A 17421-nucleotide genomic window follows, 5' to 3' on the forward strand; every position below is an offset into this window, starting at 1 on the left:
CCTAATCTTTTACAATTGACTCATCTTTATCCAATCTGATAGTCATTTGTCTTCATGGAGTCTTTCCAAAGGTTTTCATGAAAATGATGCCTCTCTCTATTTTAGCACACACATTTCATCAGTTTTCATTCCATTTAATTAATTTATGCCAATCACAGTTGGGAGAATACCACACATAAACAGACTCGGGAACTAAATGCCTCTTGGTGAGTACTTCACTCAGCGAGTGGACATCCTCCCCATGGACCCCCACCAGCAGGCTGGGAGAGTCTGTGCCAGGGGGAGGACTGTCAGGAGGGGATGGGAAGAGCTGGTGGCCATGGGGGAGGTTAGGAAAATAGCCTTCTACTTACTGCGCTGTGATTTAGCTTTTGGAGGATTCTATCTGTGAGCATTTCTAAAGCCAGGACTACATCTTGGTATGTGAGTGTGTGTTAGTCACTTAGTTGTGTCTGACTCTTTGCGATCCCATGGACTGCAGCCCGCCAGGCTCCTCTCTCCATGGAATTCTCCAGGCAAGAATACTGGAGTGGGTAGCCACTCCCTGCACCAGGAGATCTTCCCGGCCTAGGGATCAAACCCAGGTCTCCCACATTGCAGGCAGATTCTTCACCATTTGAGCCACCTTGATAATGCCTGCCATATTATAAGCACACAATAATTACATACCCAATGAAAGAATTTACCTTGACTGTCTTTAATTATTTCCACACTGTTAAGAGAACACAGAGCAATGTTTCATTTGGATAATACTGAAGAGGGGGACAGTGCATTAACAGACCAGAAAATTACCAAGATTATATGAAGCAAAAGGAAGAAGGAAAACCCCCAGTTCAATAACTCCATCCCAAAGGACTCTAACCTAAAGGTCAAAAACCTTTACCTTCCCAGGAGCCCAACACATGCTGAGACACTGGGAAGCGGAGATCAGATGAAGAGTTGGTTGTGGGTTCCTTCCTAGGCAAGTTTTTAAACTGAAATCCCAGAATTTAATCAGACCTTTCATCCAGGTGAAGAGACTGTTATGGGAACAGGTATTCTCCTCTGAGACAACAATAATAACTAACAATTACGAATACTTAACCTTACCAAGCACTATGGTGAGCACACCAAGTGTGTTTATTCACTTGTCAGCATAACAATTGTACTGAACTGTTCAAATTCATTCAAAGACACATAACTTGTCAAACTGGAGTCAGGATTTGAATCCAGAGCCTATGTTCTTAACCACCGTACCATACAGAAAAGTCAGTTCACCTTTTCTTATAAATAATATAATCTTAATATTTTGCCCAGGGATTTTGCTAGTGTATTTCCCAAATGCACAGCAAAATCTTTCATTAAAAAGTTGATGGTAGGGACTTCCCTGGTGGCCCATGGATAAGAATCTGCCTTGCAATGCAGAGGACGTGGGTTCGAGCTCTGGTTGAAGAACTAAGATCCCACATGTCGCAGAGCAACTAAGCCCATGCGCCCCCACTACGGAGCTAGGGTGCCTCAACTAGAAAGTCTGAGGGCTGCAAAGAAAGATGCTGCATGACAGAATGAAGATCCTGCATGCAGCAATTAAGACCTGATAAAGATAACAAAAGTTTTATTCTGCTATTGCAGAGATGGTTAGAACTGCAGTTCATATCCCCGGAGCCTTGACCAGGTGCCCAGCTCTGTGTTTGGCATTTCACATGTACAATATCTTGCCTTGTAAAAGTGATAACAAGACCTGCATTATGTTCAGCACCTGCTCCATGCCAGACGCTTCTGCTCAGGGATACACACATTTCATTTCTTACTCTACTCCTCAGAGCATTCCTGGGGAGGATGCTGCACTGGCCTCAGGCAGTCAAGGAGATGAGCTTATGAGACAAGGTGACTGGCTCAGGGCAACAATGCATTAAAAGGCAGTGCAGAAATAGAATCTCCATAGAGTGAAATATTTCTGTGTATCAGTAGTTCAGTTCAGTTCAGTTCAGTTGCTCAGTTGTGTCCGACTCTTTGCGACCCCAGGAACTGCAGCACGCCAGGCCTCTCTGTCCATAACCAACCCCCGGAGTCTACCCAAACCCATGTTCATCGAGTCGGTGATGCCATCCAACCATCTCATCCTCTGGCATCCCCTTCTCCTCCTGCCCCCAATCCTACCCAGCATTAGGGTCTTTTCCAATGAGTCAACCCTTCGCATGAGGTGGCCAAAGTATTGGAGCTTCAGCTTCAACATCAGACCTTCCAATGAACACCCAGGATTGATCTCTTATAGGATGGATTGATTGGATCTCCTTGCAGTCCAAGGGACTCTCAAGAGTCTTCTCCAATACCACAGTTCAAAAGCATCAATTCTGCGGCGCTCAGCTTTCTTCACCGTCCAACTCTCACATCCATACGTGACCACTGGAAAAACCATAGCCTTGACTAGACAGACTTGTTGGCAAAGTAATGTCTCTGCTTTTAAATATGCTATCTAGGTTGGCCATAACCTTCCTTCCAAGGAGTAAGCGTCTTTTAATTTCATGGCTGCAGTCACCATCTGCAGTGATTCTGGAGCCCAAAAAAATAAAGTCTGACACTGTTTCCACTATTTCCCCATCTATTTCCCATGGAGTGATGGGACCAGATGCCATGATCTTAGTTTTCTGAATGTTGAGCTTTAAGCCAACTTTTTCACTCTCCTCCTTCACCTTCATTAAGAGGCTCTTTAGTTCTTCTTCACTCTCTGCCATAATGGTGGTGTCATCTGCATATCTGAGGTTATTGATATTTCTTCCGGCAATCTTGATTCCAGCTTGTGTTTCTTCCAGCCCAGCGTTTCTCATGATGTACTCTACATATAAGTTAAATAAGCAGGGTGACAATATACAGCCTTGACAGACTCCTTTTCCTATTTGGAACCAGTCTGTTGTTCCATGTCCAGTTCTAACTGTTGCTTCCTGAACTGCATACAGGTTTCTCAAGAGACAGGTCAGATGGTCTGGTATTCCCATCTCTTTCAGAATTTTCCACAGTTTATTGTGATCCACACAGTCAAAGGCTTTGGCATAGTCAATAAAGCAGAAATAGATGTTTTTCTGGAACTCTCTTGCTTTTTCGATGATCCAGCGGATATTGGCAATTTGATCTCTGGTTCCTCTGCCTTTTCTAAAACCAGCTTGAACATCTGGAAGTTCACGGTTCACGTATCGCTGAAGCCTGGCTTGGAGAATTTTGAGCATTACTTTACTAGCATGTGAGATGAGTGCAATTGTGCGGTAGTTTGAGCATTCTTTGGCATTGCCTTTCTTTGGGATTGGAATGAAAACTGACCTTTTCCAGTCCTGTGGCCACTGCTGAGTTTTCCAAATTTGCTGGCATATCGAGTGTAGCACTTTCACAGCATCACCTTTGAGGATTTGAAATAGCTCAACTGGAATTCCATCACCTCCACTAGCTTTGTTCGTAGTGATGCTTTCTAAGGCCCACTTGACTTCACATTCCAGGATGTCTGGCTCTAGGTGAGTGATCACACCATTGTGATTATCTGGGTCATGAAGATCTTTTTTGTACAGTTCTTCTGTGTATTCTTGCTACCTCTTCTTAATATCTTCTGCTTCTGTTAGGTCTATACCATTTCTGTCCTTTATCAAGCCCATCTTTGCATGAAATGTTCCTTTGGTATCTCTAATTTTCTTGAAGAGATCTCTAGTCTTTCCCAATCTGTTGTTTTCCTCTATTTCTTTGCACTGATCCTTTTTTTTTTGTATCAGTAGATACAGATGTAAATCAGTCAAGAGACAGAGAGAACAGCACACATATGGCAAAATGTTCCAAATTAGTAACCCCTAATAAAGGGATACATAGGAATTAACTGTACTATGTTTGCAACTTTTCTTTAAGTCTGAAACTAATTATTTTTTTAAATAAGAAAATAAAGCCTTCAGTCAGGGCATAAAAGAATCCTAAAGGTTCAGTTCACTCTCGGGAGACACTTTTAGTCATTACAAAGAGATGAGAATCAACGCTGTTTCCTTTGTTGTTGTTTAGTCACTAAATTGTACCCCATGGATTGCAGCACACCAGGCTTCCCTGTCCTTCACTATCTCCCGGAGTTTGCTCAAACTCATGTCCACTAAGTCAGTGATGCTATCCAACCATCTCATCCTCTGTCACCCCCTTCTCCTCCTGCCTGCACTAGAAAAAAAAATTACCTAACTTACATTCTTTAAAAAAAAAAAAAAAAGACAACAAAGAAGAAACTGTGATAAAGTGATCTTTTAAAAATTATCAATTAAACATGCATGGTGCAGACTGGCTTGCTGGTCACCAGAACCTAACCATCAGAAATGTAGTATAATTTCTAACCTGAAACTATCATAAATTATTAACTGGCTATACCCACTCCAATATTCTTGCCTGGAGAATCCCAGAGATGAAGGAGCCTGGTGGGCTGCCGTCTATGGGGTCGCACAGAGTCGGACACGACTGAAGCAACTTAGCAGCAGCAGCAGCATACTCCAATAGAAAGAAAAAGTTTTTTAAAAAAGGAAACGCAGTGTAATTTGTAGGTGAAAAGTGGATTCATTTTCACTCTAGAAAAAGAACAGCATTTAGTAGGTGAATTGTTAGCATTCAATATGTTTGAAGCATCTTGCCAAGTTTAGAATTAAGAGAAAACTGTGGGCGCATTTAACACTAAAATAAAAGATTATCAAACATTTGATGTTTAAAGGAATTTAAGCCATTTCTATCTTTTAGGAAATGGAGATCTTTGTATAATTCTACATTTAAAACAGTGATCCTTCAATAAAAAGTGAGCTAAATTTGTCTCAGAAGTGAGAATAATGATGATTATTTAAGAGAAACTATTTAGGTACTAATTTAATCCTGTGGGATGAACTTGATGAAGTTCCCAGCATTTGACTATTTTAACCTAGAAAATGGTATTTTTATACAATTCTATGATATAGTTTCATATATTAGTAGGCTATTCTCTTAGTCTGTAATAAATTTCTGCAACTATTATACAAATAAAAGTGTCATGATTTTTTAAAACACTAGATGGCAGTAAATACACAAAAGTTGTAACATGACACAGCTACCAACATAAAATGAAGATTATTTTTGTTTTTTATTCAATTTTACCATTGCACATTCAATCAAGTTAAACAAAAAAAAAGAAAGAAACATAGGATTTTTTTAAATCCAAGACATCCCTGGTAGTCCAGAGGCTAAGATTCTGCATTCCCAATGCAGGGGGCCTGTGTTTGATCATTTGTCAGAGAACTAAATCCTACATGCCTCACAACTAAGACCTAGTACAGCCAAATAAATAAATTAAGTATTTTTAAAAACTCTGAAGAGTCAAAAACCTAAATAAAAATTAAAGTTTCCTGGCTTTAAAAATCTGAAACAGAAAAGATGCTGAAATGACCAATTAATCCACAATTTAAATATGAGAACACTGTCAACATCAACTATATTAAATTGTGGCATTTTCTACGTCTTCTTTGTTTTGTTAACAGATTCTAATCACATAAATGTATTTAAAAGTTACTTAATTTGGAGGAAAAAAACCTTTAAAATGTCTTAAATTTCTTTTTCCATGATGATGTTAAAAATTATATAAGAAACCACTTTACATATACTTATGGCTTATTTATTATAGCTTTTTCAAATTAGTGAAATTTCTACTTTTTCATGGGCCATGAATGTATATATACAAGTACACCATGTTGTTTAATATACTGCTAACAAAATATCTTTTTAAATATTTAACTCAATAGTAACATTTTACCTAGATTATAGGAAAAATAGGAAATAAAATATGATTTTAAGATTTGAATTTGGAAAACATATTTGCAGTCAAAGAGAGAAATCTTAGAAATATTAATTTGATCCATTAATTATTTTGATGGACTTTTCATAATATTCTGAATTTAGAATTTCAGTATGATTTTTTGTTAACGTATATGGTAAGAAATCAAGAACTTACATTTTCTAATTTATTTGTAAACTTTCCACTTTTTGGATTCATTACAAGACCAGATGGCATTCAGCTCAGGTCTCAGCAACACTGAAATAAAATTAGCTAACGTACTCAATTTTTTTTGTTACTTCTAACACTTTCTCTGAGCTTGATTTTGTTCTGATACACAAAATTCTCTATTATTTGAAATTTCATTTTTTGGCCACACATGGATCCCATGCAGTTTGTGGGATCTTAGATCCCCAACCAGGAACTGAACCTGCACCCTCATCAGTAAAACATGGAGTCTTAACCACTCGACCACCAGGGAATTCCCTAAAATTCTCAATTTAGAAACCAAAGCTAGGTCCACTCAATTATATGAAAGTAAATAAAATAAAAACAAATAAACCTTCAAATACAACACTGTGGCAGAAAAAGAGGACTTATTTTAATACCAATCTGTGCCAATATAACCCAGCTTTTGAGTAATAGTTTTAAAACATCAGAAAATAAGTAGCTATAGTTACTAACAGCATTTTAAAGCAAACGCACACCCAAATAGCAAAAACAATCTTGAAAAAGAAGAACCAAGTTGGGCAGTTTCATATTTTCTGACTTCAAAACTTAACTACAAAGTTATAGTAATCAAAGCAGTGTGGTACTGGCATAAAGAGAGCTATCACTTGTCTCCAAACTCATCAAGTTGTATACATTCAATATGTACAGCTTTCTGTATGTCAATCATACCACAATAAAGTGGCTTAAAGAAAAAAGACACCCTAATACCAAAACCAGACAAAGATGCCACAAAAAAAGAAAACTACAGGCCAATATCACTGATGAACATAGCTGCAAAAATCCTTAACAAAATTCTAGCAAACAGAATCCAACAACATATTAAAAAGATCATACATCATGACCAAGTAGGCTTTATCCCAGGAATGCAAGGATTCTTTAATATCCGCAAATCAATGTAGTATACCACATTAACAAATTGAAAGATAAAAACCATATGATTATCTCAATAGATGCAGAAAAAACCTTAGACAAAATTCAACATCCATTTATGATAAAAACTCTCCAGAAAGCAGGAATAGAAGGAATATACCTCAACATAATAAAAGCTATATATGACAAACCCACAGCAAACATTATCCTCCATGGTGAAAAATTGAAAGCATTTCCCCTAAAGTCAGGAACAAGGCAAGGGTGCCCACTCTCACCACTACTGTTCAATATAGTTTTGGAAGTTTTGGCCACAGCAATCGGAGCAGAAAAAGAAATAAAAGGAATCCAGATAGGAAAAGAAGTAAAACTCCTACTGTTTGCAGATGACATGATCCTCTACATAGAAAACCCTAAAGACTCTACCAGAAAATTACTAGAGCTAATCAATGAATATAGTAAAGTTGCAGGATATAAAATTAACACACAGAAATCCCTTGCATTCCTATACACTGAGAAAACAGAAAGATAAATTAAAGAAACAATACCATTCACCATTGCAACGAAAAGAACAAAATACTTAGGAAAATATCTACCTAAAGAAACAAAAGACCTATATATAGAACTATAAAACACTGATGAAAGAAATCAAAGAGGACACAAATAGATGGAGAAATATACTGTGTTCATGGACTGGAAGGATCAATATAGTGAAAATGAGTATACTACCCAAAGCAATCTATAGATTCAATGCAATCCCTATCAAACTACCAACAGTATTTTTCACAGAACTAGAACAAATAATTTCACAATTTGTATGGAAATATAAAAAACCTCGAATAGACAAAGCAATCTTGAGAAAGAAGAATGGAACTGGAGGAATCAACCTGCCTGACTTCAGGCTCTACTACAAAGCCACAGTCATCAAGACAGTATGGTACTGGCACAAAGACAGAAATATCGATCAATGGAACAAAACAGAAAGCCCAGAGATAAATCCACATACCTATGGACACCTTATCTTCGACAAAGGAGGCAAGAATATACAATGGAGAAAAGACAATCTCTTTAACAAGTGGTGCTGGGAAAACTGGTCAACCACTTGTAAAAGAATGAAAGTAGAACACTTTCTAACACCATACACAAGAATAAACTCAAAATGGATTAAAGATCTAGACGTAAGAACAGAAACTATAAAACTCCTAGAGGAAAACATAGGCAAAACACTCTCCAACATAAATCACAGCAGGATCCTCTATGACCCACCTCTCAGAATATTGGAAATAAAAGCAAAAATAAACAAATGGGACCTAATTAAACTTAAAAGCTTTTGCACAACAAAGGAAACTGTAAGAAGGTGAAAAGACAGCCTTCAGAATGGGAGAAAATACTAGCAAATGAAGCAACGGACAAACAATTATCTCAAAAATATACAAGCAACTCCTGCAGCTCAATACCATAAAAATAAACAACCCAATCAAAAAATGGGCCAAAGAACTAAACAGACATTTCTCCAAAGAAGACATACAGATGGCTAACAAACACATGAAAAGATGCTCAACATCACTCATTATTAGAGAAATGCAAATCAAAACCACAATGAGGTACCATTTCATGCCCGTCAGAATGGCTGCTATCCAAAAGTCTACAAGCAATAAATGCTGGAGACGGTGTGGAGAAAAGGGAACCCTCTTACACTGTTGGTGGGAATGCAAACTAGTACAGCCACTATGGAGAACAGTGTGGAGATTCCTTAAAAAAATGGAAACAGAACTGCCATATGACCCAGCAATCCCACTGCTGGGCATACACACTGAGGAAACCAGAATTGAAAGAGACATGTGTACCCCAACGTTCATCGCAGCACTGTTTATAATAGCCAGGACTTGGAAGCAACCTAGATGCCCATCAGCAGATGAATGGATAAGAAAGCTGTGGTACATATACACAATGGAATATTACTCAGCTATTAAAAAGAATACATTTGAATCAGTTCTAATGAAATGGATGAAACTGGAGCCCATTATACAGAGTGAAGTAAGCCAGAAAGAAAAACACCAATACAAAACACCTATACTAATGCATATATATGGAATTTAGAAAGATGGTAATGATAATCCTATATGCAAGACAGAAAAAGGGACACAGATGTATAGAACAGTCTTATGGACTCTGGGAGAAGGTGAGGGTGAGACGATCTGAGAGAATAGCATTGAAACATGTATATTATCATATGTGAAACAGAACGCCAGTCCAGGTTTGATGCATGAGACAAGTGCTCAGGGCTGGTGCAATGGGATGACCCAGAGGGATGGGATGGGGAGGGAGGAGGGAGGGGGGTTCAGGAGGGGGAACAAATGTAAACCCATGGCTGACTCATGTCAATGTATGGCAAAAACCACTACAATATTGTACAGTAATTAGCCTTCAACTAAAATAAATAAGTTAAAAAAAGAAAGAAAGAAAAAAGACATATACAGACCAATGGCATAAAGAGAAAAGAAAAAAATCCTGACATATATGGTCAAATGATTTTTGACAAGGGTGCCAAGACCATTCACTGGGGGGAAAGACAGTCTTTTCAACAAATGATTGTGGGAAAACTAGACATTCAAATGCAAAAGAATGAATCTGGACCCTTTTCATATACAAATTTAGTTATACAAAAATTAACTCAAATCCAAGATCTAGACTTAGTATCTAAAACCATTAAACTCCTAGAAGACAACATAGGGCAAAAGCATCATGACATTCAAGTTGGTAATGAATTCCTGGATATGACAGCAAAAGCAAAAAAAAGAAAATAAAAAAATAGGTAAGTTGGACTTCTGTGTATCAAATGATAGTATCAATCAAGTGAAAAGGCAACCCACAACATGGGACAAAGTATTTGCAAATCATATATCTAATAGGAGATTGATATCTAGGATATATAAAGGATTCCTACAACTGAAAAATCAACAACACAATTAAAACATGGGCAAAGGACTTGAATAGACATTTCCCTGAAAAAGATACACAAATGGCCAATAAGCACATGAAAAGATGCTCAACTACCTCACACCATTAGGATGACTTATCCAAAAAAACAGAACATATCAGTGTTGTCAAAGATATGAAGAAACCAGAACCCTGGGCATTGCTAGTGGGAATATGAATGATACAGCTGCTATGACAAATAGTATAGCAGAGGTTATGACAAGAGGTTCCTCAAAAAAGGAAACCTAGAATTACCACGTAATCCAGCAGCAACTCTCTGGCTATATACACAAAAGAACTGAATGCACAGAACTCAAACAGATATCTGAATGCCCATGTTTGTAGCAGCATTATTCACAGCAGACAAAAGGTGGAAGTGGCAGTGTGTCTGTCCATTGATGGATCAAGAGATAAATAAAATGTGATATATAGGTATATATGAATAGCATTTTCAATCTTAAGAAGAAGTGAAATTCATAACATAAATGAACCTTGAAGACATTATGCTAAGACAAGTAAGTCAGAGGATAAATATTGTATGATTCCACCTACATCAGGTTTCTAGAGGTTACTACAGGCTAGAGGAGGGGAGGATGTGGAGTTGGTATTTAATGGGTACAGCACTTCAGTTGGGGAAGGTGAAAAAGTTCTGGAGATGGATGGTGGTGATGATTGCTCAACAATATCAAGGTACTTCATGCCACAGAACTATACACTTAAGAATGGTTAAGAAGGTAAATTTCACATAATGTGTTTGTTTATTAATACAACTAAAAAATTTAGAAGAGGTTAAAATGGTAAATTTATGTTATTTATGCTTTACTACAACAAAAGAAAAAGAAAGAAAGTGAAAGAGCTGTATACATTTATCTATGACAACCTCCTCATACCTCCTGGCCCTTTGATTTATTCTGGGTGATCGCCACGTTAGTAATGGTCTCCATATTAGTGAATATAGGTAACATTACAGTGATATCCTCATAAAAACAAGCACACACCAAGAACATTCATTCTTCTTTTATAGGAAGTTAGCCTTGGTGACCAAAGGAAATACTTCTTACTTAGAGGTGTAAACGTAGAAGAAACGAAACAGCCTAAAACACTGCTGGTATTTTGGCCTATGTGGATTAATTTTAAACACCTTTCTTCTACGTCATGACTGACTCTAAATGAGCCCATGGCTGTGCTTCTGTCTCCTATGCTTCAGGTGATCGGGAACACCTAACTGACATTCTCAGAGTAGATTAAAATGGGGTCAGAATTCTGAGTGAGATGTCTCCACCAGCATGGAGGAAGGTGCTTTTCAAACTGCTCTGGGAAATCAGAATGAAGTCACATCCAGGACTGTCAAAACAGGCTACAGAGGCCCCAGAGTTCACCAAAGGAAAAAGATATAGACAGGAAAGAGTCGGCTGTCTTTGAATGAAATTCATGGGTTTCTGCTCCATGGACCCTTCACTTGGCATGTCCTTCTCTTGTCCAGCTGCATCTCTGGTAAATGTACTAAACTAAAGATATCTGTGGGTGTGTACAGTGTGGTGCTAGATATCCATTTCTTCTTGACTACATTAAGAAGCAGAATTCTTCAGAACATTGTAAATCAACTATACTTCAATGAAAAAAGACAAAACGGAAGGAGCAGAATCCCTGAAGACAAAAATAAAATAGATGGCTTGTTTTCTCTTAGCACCAGATTCAGTGTAATATACATAGAGTAGAGTTAGCCACTCAGTCGTGTCCATCTCTTTGTGATTCCATGGACTGTAGCTCCCAGGCTCCTCTGTCCATGGGATTTTCCAAGCAAGAATACTGGAGTGGGTTGCCATTTCCTCCTCCAGGGGATCTTCCCAATCGAACCCACGTCTCTTACATCTCCTGCATTGGCAGGCAGGTTCTTTACCACTAGGGCCACCTGGGAAGCCACACTCAATACTGAGTGTAATTTAATTAAGGAGTAAAAAGGATGAGCACTGGCCATCCTTTTGTGTTGTACAGGCAAGACTCAGAAAATGCTATACACTAACAAATATATAACTAATACTGAAAATAAACTTATCCAAAAATATCCCTTTTCCCTTTTTAAATAAACACTGAAATTCCCAGCTTCCTTTTTAAAACTCCATTAATTCAACAGTCACCTAAACACTGAACTGCATCCCTGCAGTGTTTTAGTCACTACTCTAGGGAGTAGCCTATTTTCTGAGATAGAAAAGCAGACATCATTCTGTTCTCATGAACCCAGTGGTGCACAGGAGGGTTGAGATGAGGTCCTGAAGGGGAAACCCCATGATGGGATTAGTGACCTTAAAAAAAAAAAAAAAGACACCAGAGAGTACGAAGGCAGCTCTCAGGAAGCCAAGAAGGCCCTTAGAAGCACAAAATTTGTCAGCAGCTTCATTTTGGACTTCCAGACTTCAGAACTGTGAGAAACACGAGTCTTATTTAGGCCACCCAGTCTATAGAATTTTGTTAGAGCAGCCTGAGTGGATAAAAGTCATTGTAAAAGAAGTTTCAACAATCAAGTACAAATCCTCTTGAAACAAATGGAAAAACAGAAAATCTCAGCAAAACAAACAAAACCCAGATGTTATAATTATAACATAGAACTAAATGTAACTTTTAGAACTGAAAAATGTCATCATAGAAACTTTTAAAAACTCAGTGGATGGGGTCAACAGTACAGTGGAAATGACAGAGGAAAGAATCAATGAACTTGAGGAATACGAACAGAATTCACCCAAACTGAACAACAGAGAGAAAACAGGCCAAAAAAAAAAAAAACAAAACAAAAGCTGAACCGAACCTTAGCGATATGTAGGAAAATACAAACAAAAAAAACAAAACCAACATTCAGATCATCAGAATCCCAGATGGAGAAAAGAAAGAAGAAAGAGTATCTGAAGAAATGAGGCCTGAAATTTTCCCAAATTTGGTGAAATAAGCCTAAAGATCTAAGAAGTGAAGTAAACCCCAAACAAATAAATCAATCCACACCAAGACCCATTATAACTCAATTTGGGAAAACTAAAAATAAAGAAAAAACTTTGAAAGCAACCAGAGGAAAAGTGCAATAGTACCTACCACCAGTCTGAATGAAAACAGATTCCTCATCTAAACCTTGGAGAAGGAAGTGCCAGAATATTTTTCAAGTGCTGAAAGAAAAGAATCATAATCCACGAATTCCATGCCTTATGAAACTATCCTTCAGGAATGAAAGAGGGGGAAAAAAAGTGATCAGATAAAGAAAAGCTAAGAGAATTTGTTGGTGGCACTGGTTAAAGGAAGTTCTTCAAACAGAAAGGTTATTGTGTTAGTTTTCTAGGCCTGCCACGACAAAGTATCAGGAACTGGGTGGTTTAAACAACAGAAATTTATTGCCTCACAATCTGGAGACATGGAGCCTGAAGTCATGGCTTCAGGGGACCTGTTCCCTCTGAAAGCTGGATGGGGGACTCCTCCCTTGGTGCTGCCTGGGTTCTGGTGGTTGATGGCAATCCTTGGGGTTCCATGACCTGGAGCTAAAGCACTTCCATCTCTGTCTCCCTCATCACAGGGCATCCTTCCCTGGGTTTCTGTCTCTTCTCTTCTTGTAAGGACAATGGTCGTACTGGATAAGTGTCTCCTCTACTCCAATATGACCTCACTGGAACTACTCAGAGCTGTTAACAACTCCATTTCCAAATCAGGTCACATTCTGAGGTTCTGGGGGTCAGGAATTCAACAGACCTTTGGAGGAGACACAATTTACTACATAACAAGTTACCAAAGAAAAGTTTTCAGACTGTAGGTTGCCATTCATATAACATTCTCAAAATGAGAAAATTATAGAAATGGAGAAGAGATTCATGACTGCTGATGCTCAGAAAGGTGAACTGAGGGACCAGAATACCATGTGTGACTATAACGGGGTAGGAGGAGGGAGACCTTTGTGATGATGGAAATGTACATATCTTGACTGTAGGGGTTTAATGAATCAATACATGTGATAAAATGACAATTACACACACACTATACCAGCGTCAAGGTCTCGGTTTTGAAATCATGTTACAGTTACGTAAGTTGTAATCACTGGGGCGAACTGGGTGAAGGGTGCATGGGACCTCTGTACTATCTTTCCAACTTCCTTTGAATTATAATTATTTCAAAATAAAAGGCTTAAAAACATAACAAAGTAAAAATTAAAGTCACAATTAAAGAATAATAAGTTTCCTGTAGAAAACTTAAGGTTTTTCCTCACAAGATTTTTTAATTGAGGCTTTTATTTCTGTTGTACTCTAAGGAATCAATTTAGATAATGACAGTAAAATAGTTGCTTGAATACTACAGGAAGAGACCAAAATGGTAAGAGGAAGCATAAGAGTTAGAACCTCAGGGCAACAACAAAGTTCCTGTTAAAACTGATTAAGAGATCAGTTCCTGATATCTGATTAAGAGATCCCTGATACAAAACAACACTGGCCTAATGAACAGGAATATATAGGAAGACTGAGCCAGCCAGGAGTCTAGAAAAAGTGATGGCAAAATCAAGAAATGGGAAGTGCTGAAATCATCCATCACTGCTTAGAAGCTGATGATGGACACCGAGACCCAGCTCAGACAGAGCTCTGCTCTGAGGGAAGGAATGATTTTTAGGTTTTCTGCATCTCTTAAGACTATTACACTCCTCTTGCTCTGCCTCTAAATTCACTAAGAAACTGTCTAATAACCAGTTCTACTTATACTTGAACACGGACTGTTATAAGCATTGGAAAAGTCTCCTTATGGCAGATTAACCACCTGGTATTCTGGTCAGTTCCTTGTGATTCTCATGATTTTTAAGTGAAAGCCAGCCCCGGAGCTGAAAGCCCCTAATTAGCTCTGGACATGCTGACAAAGACAGTCTCCAAGATCTGCAGAGTTAAGGGCCGTGTCTTAAATCAAGAAGATGCACTGTGAGCCTGGCCAGTTGGCCATCCCGTCTAAGGGACCTCTGTCTTGTTCTTTCACTGCCACAGGTGGCAAGTCACCTTGCAAATAGCTCTCCAAAATCCTGTTCAACCAACAAAATTCAAAACAGGCTGACTTTTATCTGCAAAACATTCCTTCTCTTCCTACTTGCTGCTGTCTAAAATCCTTCTCCAAAATGAATACTCCACACACAGCTTCTATCATGAACACAAATTCCTATCAAACATGCTAAAAGAGCAAATAGAACAAAGCAGAATCTCTTTCTTCTACTACCAGAAATGTACAAGTTCATAATTTCATTTCTTAGGGTTAGCCCCAAGTCCTGAATCACCGCTCTGTGATCCTACTAAGCTCTGCTTTGACAAACGTTCACTACTATTCTATTTTTTTTTAGTATCTAAAAATGAAAGATCATAGTATCCTTGACAACTATAATTACAACAAGAAAATTCCTGCAAATTCTTCCATTTGTTATTGATTAGAGCTTCATTTTCAAGATGTACAGTAATCTGTATTCAGAAATATGATAAACAAGTTAAATATCAAAGAAATACACAGACAGCCAACTTATACTTCGTATGTGATATTATGAGTCTTCCTATTCTTTGCATCTTGGAGTTTTAGTGTTTTACAATGAATCCCGTACCTGGTGCAAATAAGACTTAAAACAAGTCATGATCGAAAAGCATTCCTTTAGGATTTATTTGCTTAAGAAAGTAGAAGTTACAGATTCCCTACAACTGACTAAAAAAAAATATTAAGTCCACATAATTCTATTTCAAATAGGATTTCTCTCCTCAGCACTAGACACACCAGCACAATGGATGGAAAAGTACAGTCCTGTTTGCACCATGGTAACTGTTTTGTACGTAGACAACAACCAGGAATGCACAGCCTGGATCCTCGTGTGTTCCCATTACCTGAACTGCTTTGCCTTCTAACTAGTTAATGCAAGTCACTGAACTGCCCATCACTGACAGGCAGAGACATCACTGCCTTAGAAAAACATAGGCATCTGACGTAGAGACTATTTAAAATAGATTTAAATGTTCACTTACCTCCACGGCTACTACGATCAAAATGAGGTCTGCTTTTGACTCTGGGAAGAGTGCATTCACTTGTGGTGACATTCCAATCAGAGCACAGTTGGTGACCACAGATATAACACTCATTGTTTCAAAAGCCAACTGAAAGAAAAAAAAAATATGAAATGAAAAATCACATTTGGGTGTGTGCTCAGTCGTGTCCGACTCTTTGAGACGCTGTGGACTGTAGCACGCCAGGTTCCTCTGTCCATGGAAATTTTCCCGGCGAGCATACTCAAGAGGGTTGCCATTTCCTTCTCCAGGGGATTTTCTTGGCCCAGGGATCAAACCCATGCCCCTGCATTGGCAGGCAGATTCTTTACCACAGCACCACCTGGGAAGCCCAAAAACCACAATGACTGTGTATTTCCTCATTCTTTTTCATATTATCTAAAGTAAAGAAAAAGTCTTTCCTTAGTTCTAAACATCCCAAGGACGTGTAAAACTTTTTCTCTGTAGTGCCATGATTTTATTTAGCTCAAAAAAGCCATATTGTTAGAAGGTATTTCGGATACCTTAGGCTTGAATATCCCAAACAGTACGTTCTATCTTTCCAACTAGAGGTGGCCAGGGACCTGAATTTGGAACACATCCAAGAAAAATACACTATTAAAGTTACTTGACTCTATGCATATCTAAAGGGAAACTAAAGTAGTGCAATCAGAGGGAATGTTTTATATTCAAAAACAAAGATGACTTTAAATAGAATTCATTTTGTGAAACTGTCCTACTTAACAGACCACACATCACATCTGGTTCAACCATACCCAAGGCACCAGTTACACTGATCCCTTTCTAGTGGCATTTACCAAATCACCTGTAGAACTTTAGAAAAAGACAGATACCACATCCCACTGAGACCTACTAAGACCTCTGATCCAGGGTCCCATGAGGAGACCGGTGCACATTACTGAGTGTGGACTGGGGAAACGTTCTGACCGTTGTTCTCTTCTTCCCTTTTTGCATGCACAGCACTTGGTGATCACTACTTAAGAACTTACTAATTCTAAGAAATGCAATTACCACTAGAAATATAGAAGCAAAACAAAACATGATTGACTCTCAACTTAATAAAATCTTGTCCCATGACAATTATCTACCATCTTGTATTTTAAAAATCCTTTATGTAATCTTATTATTTTTTGACAGTTTTCTTTATAACAAATCTACATAGGACTTTACCTTCTCTTAAAATAGCTTTAAATTTCTATTTATTTAATTACTATAAATTCAATCAAAAATCCAATGTTACCAGTGTACAGGGAAGAGTCTCTTTGTCCCCTTTCTCCCCCTTGTCAGTTTCTGTTCTTCCCACAAGATAACCACTATTATTAACTTCTTGTGTAACTTTCCAGACACTTTGTTTGCAGATAAATATAAGCAAACTTGCACATACACTTTCTTATCCTCCTCTCAGCATAATACACATTGTCAAGTCCCTTGCTTTGGTCACTCAAAATGCTGTGGATGTTATTCCATGTCAGGACTCAGAGATGATCATTCTTAAGTCACAACTAAAGACTTAAGTCA

At 38.1% G+C, this 17421-nt stretch overlaps 1 protein-coding gene across 40 annotated transcripts in view; it reads right to left on the reverse strand.

Annotated features, from left to right (window-relative positions):
* Window positions 1-17421, reverse strand: part of ANO10 (anoctamin 10) — a 254468-nt gene that overhangs the window by 144943 nt on the left and 92104 nt on the right. For all 40 annotated transcript variants that reach the window (XM_081527793.1, XM_081527777.1, XM_081527775.1 and 37 more), the window contains one exon: window positions 15865-15993. In XM_081527793.1, the coding sequence (XP_081383919.1) occupies window positions 15865-15993 (129 nt within the window). The remainder of the gene's footprint in view (window positions 1-15864; window positions 15994-17421) is intronic.

Source organism: Giraffa tippelskirchi, chromosome 9 (genome assembly GCF_054371585.1).
Source record: "Giraffa tippelskirchi isolate mGirTip1 chromosome 9, T2T-mGirTip1v1.2.pri, whole genome shotgun sequence".
NCBI lineage: Eukaryota > Metazoa > Chordata > Mammalia > Artiodactyla > Giraffidae > Giraffa > Giraffa tippelskirchi.